Source organism: Apteryx rowi, unplaced genomic scaffold (assembly GCF_003343035.1).
Source record: "Apteryx rowi isolate R43461 unplaced genomic scaffold, aptRow1 scaffold_201, whole genome shotgun sequence".
Classification (NCBI taxonomy): domain Eukaryota; kingdom Metazoa; phylum Chordata; class Aves; order Apterygiformes; family Apterygidae; genus Apteryx; species Apteryx rowi.
Window position 1 is genome coordinate 761,474 of NW_020448320.1, and position 9,697 is coordinate 771,170.

At 45.6% G+C, this 9,697-nt stretch overlaps 1 protein-coding gene across 2 annotated transcripts in view; it reads right to left on the reverse strand.

Moving 5' to 3' along the window:
• ALCAM (activated leukocyte cell adhesion molecule) overlaps nt 1–2,902 on the reverse strand; it is a 122,712-nt gene extending 119,810 nt beyond the window's left edge. The window contains exon 1 of one of the 2 annotated variants that reach the window (XM_026063840.1): nt 2,730–2,902. Coding sequence is in view for 1 of the 2 variants with exons in the window: in XM_026063837.1 (XP_025919622.1) it covers nt 1,968–2,064 (97 nt within the window). In the remaining variant the exon portion in view is untranslated. Of the gene's footprint in view, nt 1–1,967; nt 2,344–2,729 lie in introns of those variants that run through there. The other variant, XM_026063837.1, reaches the window with a different exon arrangement.
• Nucleotides 2,903–9,697: the final 6,795 nt, after the last annotated feature.

Below are 9,697 nucleotides of genomic sequence, written 5' to 3' on the forward strand. Positions count from 1 at the left end.
GTTTATTTTATGAAGAAAGAAATGTAAAATTCCTAATAGGGATCACCAATAAGCTTGAGTATTGCTGAAGAGATCAACACCTGATACACATCAGCTTGTAATATGCTTTTAATAACTTATCTATTGCTTTCCATATGTAAACCTGAAATGAAATTCCCAAAAGCCAAACGCTATGACAGAATAATGTATCCAGAGTTTATTGCGGATGATAGTAAATTAGTATGAAACAGCTGAGATAATGAGGAGAGAAAAACCTGAAATATACAGTAATATCAAGACTTTCTTACAGATATTTTCATATTTAAACATCTTTTGGCCTTCAAAGAATAAATTGGAAACTAGAGGCTTAAATCTTAACTTAGGCTTTCCAGGCATTTCCCTGTGCTGCTGAAAAGTTATTAAGCTGAGATAGTGCTGTTTTCTCTTTTTATACACCTTCATCAACCCAAGCCTTGATATAGAAGGAAATCTGAAATCGTTAGATATTTTAAGTAAAAATGTGGACAGTCACACAACCAGTGAGATCACTTCTTATTTTTTTTACTGGAAAGTTGGATAAAACTCCCTACAGGGGACAAGTCTTGCTTCTTGGAAGCTGAGGTGCTTATCTCAATATATCTTTAGAATTTCACAAAATGAATAATCTTTCCTGAAGAGTTTCTCTACATCACAGAAACCAGTATTCTTTGTAAGCTCTGCCACTGAGACTTACATTTTTAAGTCTTACAGTGATTAAATACTGYATTTGCCAAAGCAAAAACCCGGCAGAACAGCTTGACATATTCCCTTAAGGTTTTTCCTGCAGTTTTTTTACTATTCTAATTGAGACTAAAGCCTCGGCAGCCTTATGCTATTGGTTTAGTAGTTCGTTTTTTACTTAGYTAAAGCTTGTACTAAATAAACATCAAAATATTGCTAGTGGAAGAGGTCTCCTGAAGTCCCATCCTTATCTTTCATTTCGAAAAGATTATATTGCCTGTAAATGGTTAACTTGGAGAGCACACAACAACAAGGCAGAGGCCAGGAATGAAAAACCACCAACTCTAACACTTCTGCAAACCCTTCCCTGTTGCAAACGCAAGCACACAAAGGCAAAGCCATTTCCTTAAAGCAATACAAAATGTTACCACAGGCTGACGCTCTTTCTACAAGAATAATGCGACATTCTCTACCTCGAATGCAGAACTCCTGACTTCACGGCTTTCCTCCAGACTTCAGTTTCAACTCAATATTTACAAAATAAAGCCTACGAACACCTCACGGCCCAAGTACTCCCAGAACAATTAGGGCTTTTTAGCACTTCCTGCACGTCCCCACTTCCCTAGCGCCCGGAGCACGCTTTCAGGGAGGGAAAGAGAAAGTCACCCACATGAACGCGACCTGCCGCTGTCCGCCTCGTCCAGCGCGGCGCTGCCACTCCGCGAGGGGCGGCTCAGCGCTGCGCTGCTGCGGTCGGAGCGCCGCGCCGCCCCAAGCGCCGGCTGCCGTCGGCGCGCGCGGGGCGGGCGGGCGCCGCGGCAGGGGCGCCCGAGGGCGCGGAGGGGGGTCGGGGGGAGCCCGGCCCGAGCTGGCGGCAGCCCGCTCCGCGGGACGTGCCCTCCAGCCCCACAGCCACACGCGCACCACGTCTGCCCGGGCTCCCTCGCCCTCCGGCGGCCTCTCACAACGCCTCAGGCGCCGCGGCGCACACGGGGGGTGCGCGGCGCGCCCCAACGGTCACCCGCGCCAACGGTCGCCGGCGCCAACGGCCGCCTCCGCCGGGAGCGCTCGCCCCGCGCGCGCGCAGCGACCCCGCGGCGCCGAGGAGCCGGCGGCAGGTGGGTGCAGCGGGGCGCGGGCTGCGGGCGGGCGGGTAGAGCGGCCGCGGCCACCTGCGGCCGCCCCGGCCTCCCCTCGGCGAAGTTGCGGGCGGCCGGGACGGCGCGGCGCGACGGCGGTTCCGGGCGCCCCTTTCCCGCGACGCTCACCTGGCGGCAGGCAGAGGGCTGCGAGCAGGAGGCAGGGCAGCAGCGGCAGCGGGCGGCGGCGGCAGGAGGCGCGGGCGGCGGCGGGGGGCTCCATCATCCCGCCTGCCCGCGGCGGGACTGGGGGGCTGCGGCGGCGGGGCGGCGCGCCCGCGGCGGCTCTTCCCTCTCGCGGCGGAGCGTGGAGGCAACTTCTGCCCTCCGAGGCCGGGCGGCGGCGGCAGGCTTCCCCGGGGCGGCGGCGGGAGCGGGAGCGGTCACGTCCCCGGCGGCGGCGGGGCGGCTGCTCTCCCTCTTGCCGAGCGAGCGGCGAGGAGCGACTCCGCACCGGGGCAGGTGGCGGCTCCCCTCTGGCAGCGAGCGGCGCTCCAGGACTGAGAGCGGTGCCGCGGAGGCGGAGCCGGGCGGCGGCGGCGCTGGCTCGGCCCCTCCGCCCGCCCCCGTCCCTCCTCCSCGTCCTCGGGGCGGCGGCCGCGCTGGAGCCGCGGCCTCTGGCGTGGGCGGCGGCAATGGGGAGCAGCCGCTGTCCCCGCCACCTCCGCTCGGTGCTGCGCGCAATACAGTGGTGCGGGCCGGTACCTAAAAGCGAAACGAGCCCTCCCCCCCAAGCAAGCCAGCTGCAGGCGATGAAACGCCCGTTGTGCTGTGCGTTTAAAAGCGTAATGCGCTGTCCGCTCCCGCGTCCAAATGAAAGGAAGACTGAGGGCACTAACGCTCAGTTAAAGTAATTCAGTGGAGGAGTAAGAGGAGGGGGAAGGAGCTTACAGCACTCTTCATTGCATGAAGGAGCACCGATGAAGGGCAAAGGCGGGATCCTTCAGCACTTTCTGGAAGTCAGCTGCCCTAAAGGTCAGAAAGATTCCTCCTCAGAGTAATGCCCTCCAGAAACGGTGCTGTYGGGTACAATGCTTCATTCTTCTCCCCCTGTTTTAGACTGAGCAAGTGGTGGTGTTTCACAAAGAGGGACATGAGCTCCTTGAAATCACGCAGCAGGTTTCCTGACTAACAGTTCCGTGTGATCAACGCGTAGTCCATGCTGTCATATGAAGTAAGCCTGATCTCCTAAAACTGGAAATGTGAGTGTGCACATCATGTGATCCCTCCAGAGGGACTTTCTAGTAGTGAAATCCAAAGTGACGAGTGTCTTATCTTACTTCACCATGTGATGATGTGGACTCTCAGAGAGGAACTTCCCCAAAACTCCTGCAAGTTGAACACAGACTTAAGCCAGTTTATTCTGCAAATATGTTTGCTGTTCTCAAAACAATTTTCATGATGACTAAGAACTGAGAACACTTAAACATTACCACAATACGGAATAGGTTTAACCAATACAGTCTGAATATTTTTTCCTCATGTACTTTACTTTTTCCTGTAAAATGGAATGAGGATGTTTCACTTTTAGAATTTGAAGTCTAAAACACTGTCTTCAAATCAAAACATCCTTCTGTTCTTTCACATTATTATTATTATCTCTTACTGTGCAAGTCCTGCTATGCATTCAAAACTAAAAATATTTTTTTCTAAACTTACAGCAAACCAGAGCTTTATGGTCGTTTGTTTTCTGAGCAGATTTCTCTCAGTCGGATATATTAATAAGCAGATTCCAAAAAAGTACTGCTTTAAGACCAAGAAAATTTTCATCATCCTGTTGAAGGTGGTGAAGGYTTTCCATTCAGAGTGTTTTCTCGCCTATTTGAAAGCCTTACCACGTATGCATAAGTAGGGATATTTAGTATTTTTATTACTGCAGAACCTGGAGACCCTCTCGAAGTCTTGAGAGATGTATTGTGTGAAATTATGTTGTGATGACCGCCTAATCTAGTTCAGGGTTGTATTCCTATTAAGTTTTTTAACTKCTAGTGCTTTTAAGAGCGTTTGCTGTTTCTGCAGTGATTAAATACATTACAAATTAAGGGCCTAATCCTGAAATCATTGTTGATATGGACAAACCTGTTAAAGCTAGTAAGACTGTAGATGGGAAAAAAGGGTGAAAGGTCAAAATTTAAAAATTATCTGAATGCAAACAAACATAGAAGAGGAGAAGGGTGTTATATGCTAGAATTCAGTGGTGCACTTAGCATATGGTTTGTTTTAAACATGACAATAGTGAGGTCAATTTGTAGAGATAAATACATGGTTTGCTGGATTAGGACATTAAATAATGCCCAAGCATCATTTTTTTTAATGCAGATGATTAACTGTTCCCTCATTTGCATCAAAATAATGAGTAGTATATATTTTCTGTCAGTGGGAGTGGGGATGAAGAAATCTTTCTGAATGATGCAAATAATTTCAAAGCGCATGGTGCAGAGACTCTGAAAGTGCGCTATAGAACCACAAAGTTCAAACAGCTGAAACATATAGAGTCATTTTGTAATTTATGCTTACGCTATTATTCAAAAAAATATTCTTCAATGACTATTTTGCCCTCAGGTCAATACTGAATGTGTTGTTAAAAGTCTGTAAGAAATATGAGAAATGTGGACGATTACATCAAGGACACAATCCTTAAATCAGAAGTATGATTTGTTTTGGGTTTTCCTCACTACTTTGTCATTTCTCTTCAAAGCTGTTTCTACCTTTGACTTGAAAGGAGCTCTTTAAATTCTGAGTAAATAGAAAACATCTCAAGCTCAGATTACTCAAATGTTTTGATAACTTTGTAGGAATTTAAATGTGATTAGAAATTGTCAAGATAATTATTAAAGATAACTTTATGTGCTATGTCATTTCAACTATCCTCAATTCTGAGATTTGTAATTAATTCCTTTACTGTCSATTGGGTTGATGGAATATAGATTTGTTTTTTACAAATTATGTACTTGGGGCATGCTCCTGTTCCCATTGAAGTTAATGGGAGAATGAGTGAGTCACTGATCTACTGGGAAAACAACAACTGCCTGGCTTTCAAGTCCAAAATAAACACTTTTTTGAAGAAGTTAAAACAGTTACTAGTATAAAATTTTTCTTCTGTCGGAAGTAGCTCTGTGTTTGAAAAGCACTAATAATAAAAACATTCTTTGATAGATGCTTAATCCTATCAAACCACAGATTTTTTATTTATGTGACAAATTGATTAAAAGTGTAATCCATTAATAATGAATTGTGCATCTTAACAAAGAGTTTTTGTTAAACTGAAATATCATTTTCCATTTACAACAGATGTATAAAATAATTATATTGAAAGCAAATTTCTAGCAAGAATAGTACAGAATATTGTTGAATAGAGGACTGCTCAACCCATCTGGTAATTTAATTCATTATTAGTATTGAGTGAATAAACTTCAGGGTATGATAGTTAATCTAGCGTCAGTGAAACTGTTCATACTATTTTGGCTCAGCATCCAAAAATACAGTCTGCAAAATGGAAATCTTCCATTATCGATACTGCAGTTGAATTATATGACAACTGTTGAATGCAATGTCCATCCTAGTATTTCTATAACCTAATTTCTGTTAGTTTAGCTAGGTATTGTTCAGATAAAGTTGTTACTTCATCAGGTGCATACATGTGCATAGATTCTTGAGTCATTTTTATTGATACGCATCACATAATTTTTTTTTACCAAGCATTGAACATGAATGTAGTCTACACCACTGGTCATAGAATTTTTAAAGGAATAATGTCAGTGAATTGTTAGTGACTTGGACCGTATTTTTAAGACAGTTGGGAAATCCACAAGGTACTTCCTGCACCCTTAGGCACCTGAATGCCTTTAAAAACTGTGCTTTGCAAATCTGAGCCAAAGCATGTTGAAGTCTTTCTGCTGATTTTGCTTGATTAAGGAACAAGCTGTGGTAGAAGAAAGCCGCCTTCTGCGTCTTGAGGATAGTCATGTTTGGCAGGAATTATTTTGCATTGCTTATCGTGTAAGGATAACTGATAGCAAAGTCTGTCTAAATTAGATCAACTGTGTGTCGTAGAGAGAGAGTGTCTTTAGGTTGTAGGGTATCTCACACAGAAAACGCAGGGCACAGATAGAAAAAGGACTAAAAGCAGAGTCGGCCTAAAAATGGACTTTGGCCAATGGTAACAAAGAGGAAAGTGTACTTAGTGCAACTGTCTGCAATTTTGGCTGTCTCTGATCTAAGTAAATGGGATGCATACACTTGGGGGGGGGGGGGGGTATACGCTGAGGGAAACAAACAAATAGCGTTGGAAGAATACCTGGAATCTGTGTTTCCGGTATTTCTTCACTGCAAAAATGATCCTACTCAAAACAATCAGCAAATGGCTGACAGTATTGTTATTATAGCCATCAGCATAGCAGTTAAGTTCCTGAAATAAACTTATTTTCCTGTTACCTGTGTCCAGTGCATCTGGGTTTTTTTGTATAATTTAACTGAAGGACCAGTACTGTACAAACATTCATTAAAATGGCATTTTGCTTACACTATATACAAAATACCCAGAATGCCTTCAGCTGAGACAAAATTTTGACAAAACATGAGTGGGAGGTGGGAGGAAGAATTTTCAAGAATAGATGGTCATCATTGTCTTTAAAAGTTTGCAACTTGCCTCAAAAAGAAAAAAGAAAGATAACAGACTAGAAGCAGATCTTATAAACAGAAAATATAAGAGAAGCCAGAAGGCTCAACATGTTAATGAAGTGTGTAAAGAACAAAATCAATCCAGTTTTTTAGGTTGCACTAGTTTATATCAGCTGTGCTGGCTTCCTACTCGCCTTTTGTGAAGGCTTAGTTTCCTTTTCTTCTACTTTCTTTGAAACAGTTTTGAGGAAGGTAAAAGAGAACAGTTTTCAGATCAGGTGCCTTTTTTCATTATAAAAAGGGCTTTTGAGGGCAAAGAATTGTTTTTATATGCAAATCCTGTGCGATACATGATGGCAGAGTGTGAAGAGTGGCATGTAATATATCACGGATGCAAGATAGCTGTAACACAGAGAACAAGATTGTTAACGCTGCTAAAATGATTACACAATGTTTCCCCATTTTTGTGCCAAATTGTGTGATTTTCCATGCCTTCTAGTCCTTGGTGCTACTTGGCTGTAGGAGGAAGGCACCCTAATACTGTAGGAACTGACTGAGCCCATGCTAAGGAGCATCCTTGACAAGACATGTCCCATTTTGCCAACAAACACCTTGCAGGCCAGTGCTGCAAAAGCCAAGTTGCAATGCTGGCATGCTGTGAAGGAGCAAGAAAGAGCATAGTGCGGTGTGATTCAAGCAGAGTTTTCTAACTTCTCAGCCAGACACCTGCTAGACTGATCTTTGGACACTTGTCAAAAACGTAGTTTGGAGAAACATGGCTGCCGCAGAATCATAGTATTAGGCTGGGTGGAGAAAGAGGACATTGGTGGGCATTCCTTGCCCTATTTGGTGACTCTGGCCAACTCCTGACGCTTGCCTGAGGCTGCTCTGTCTTCTAGATTTCCATGTGTCTCAAGCAGTGCAAGGCACAGTTCTCAGAAGGGCTCAGGCAACATGCTGGACTTGGGAAGTTGCTTCCCGGGTAATTGGCCTAGGCCTGAGGGGCTTTTCCACAGGGCTGAGCAGAGGGGGATTGGTCTTGGCTTCAGCCTCACACTGGAAACATCTCCCTGTCTGTTCCATCATTGTCACTTGTGGCTAAGAGTTGGACTAACCTGATTATCATAAGATCAACTCTGGCATGGCAGTACTACCAAATCGGGGCCTCTGTTGTCTGATTCTACCTGTGCTGCCAGTGCAAGCGCAGACGAGGTCCTGGTGAAGCAACAGAGAGGAATGGAGACCCTTTCTGGCCTGCATCCTCCTTTCATCTGTGCTGCAGTGCTGTCAGTCAGGCAGCAATCCGTAATCGTTTGGGGATTATGTGACACTAGATGAGCTGGCATAGGAGCCAGTGTTGGAACAGCATTGGGAGTGCCAAAACAGCTTCTGGACTGTGAGATAGTGTGAATGGGGGGTTCTGAAGTCATCAACAGGTGAGTCCTTCCTTGTGGAGGGCCCTTGACAGGATGCTCTGGGGGAGCAATCCAGCAGAGCAAAGACAGGCATAGCCACAGGTGCCATCTTCTACATCGACACCAGAAGACCTTCTAAGTATCCTCGTACTCAAAATTAATTTTAACTTTCTTTTTACAGAGGCTACATCTGGTTTTGGCCCAAAATTTCAAATTCTTACTTGGATCACTGATTTTTGTATAAATTGAGAAGAGCTGTGTAATTTTATAAATCTGCTTGATCAAATCTAATCAGAATACTTATGTTCAGCAATTTTTAATCCAAGGGCCTTATGCTGATTAAGCCTCAAATCACGACACCTTTGTAAAGTAGGTACTCAAATAAGTGTTCACTTTTGTCTTGCCTTTCTCTTGCAGAATTTGAAGACTTGTGAGAGCATTAAGCACTTGGCAGCATGTGAGGGTAGAGATGATATTGAAGCCTAAAGAGATAAGCAGTTTGCCCAGATCTCCTTAACAAAGTGATGGTGAGTTAAGAACAAAATCAGGAGTTCCTGACTCTCCGTGCTCTACCCTGTACCCGAGGACACTATGTTTATACATTGTGTTAGGTAGGTGGAGGTAATAAAGCAAAATATGAACATTACATAGTAAGGTTGGTAGTCAAGTCACTGAAATGCACCTGCCCCTGGTACTTAGTGTGCTTAGGTTTAATTTTGCAACCTAAGCAAGGGGAAGGAAAGTAGAGGTAGCTCATTCAGAACAGTCACACATCAAAGGGGGTTGTGGATGTTCCTCTTTGCATTGTGAAAACAAAAATGAGAGAAAGGATGAGAAGAAATCACAGAATCACAGAATGGTTGAGGTTGGAAGGGACCTCTGCAGATCATCTAGTCCAACCCCCCTGCTCAAGCAAGGTCACTTGGAGCACATTGCACAGGRTCATGTCCAGATGGCTTTTGAATACCTCCAAGGATGGAGACCTCCACAACCTCTCTGGGCAACCTGTTCCAGTGCTCTGTCACCCTCACAGTAAAGAAGTTTTTCCTCATGTTCAGATGGAATTTCCTGTGTTTCAGTGATGCCTGTTGCATCTCATCCTATCGCTGGGCACCGCTGAAAAGAGTCTTGCCCAATCCTCTTTACACTCTCCCTTCAGATACTTATACACATTGCTAAGATCTCCCCTCAGTCTTCTCTTCTCCAGGCTGAGGAGTGCCAGCTCTCTCAGCTTTTCCTCATATGAGAGATGCTGCAGTCCCCTAATCATCTTCGTAGCCCTCCACTGGACTTGCTGCAGTAGCTCCATGTCTCTCTCGTATTGGGGAGCCCAGAACTGGCCACAGTACTCCAGATGTGGCCTCACCAGGACTGAGTAGAGGGGGAGAATCACCTCCCTCAACCTGCTGGCAACACCCTGATGCACCCCAGGATACCATTGGCCTTCTTGGCCACAAGGGCACGTTGCTGCCTCATGGTCAACTTGTTGTCTGCCAGGACCCCCAGGACCTTCTCCGCAGAGCTGCTTTCCAGCAGATCAGCCCCCAGACTGTACTGGTACATGGGGTTATTCCTCCCTAGGTGCAGGACCCTGCACTTGCCGTTGTTGAACTTCATGAGGTTCCTCTCCGCCCACCTCTCCAGCCTGTCCAGGTCTCTCTGAATGGCAGCACAGCCCTCTGGTGTATCAGCCACTCCTGCCAGTTTTGTATCGTCAGCAAACTTGCTGAGGGTGCACTCTGTTCCTTCATCCAGGTCACTGATGAAGAAGTTGAACAAGACTGGACCCTGTATTGACCCCTGGGGGACACTGCTATCACAACC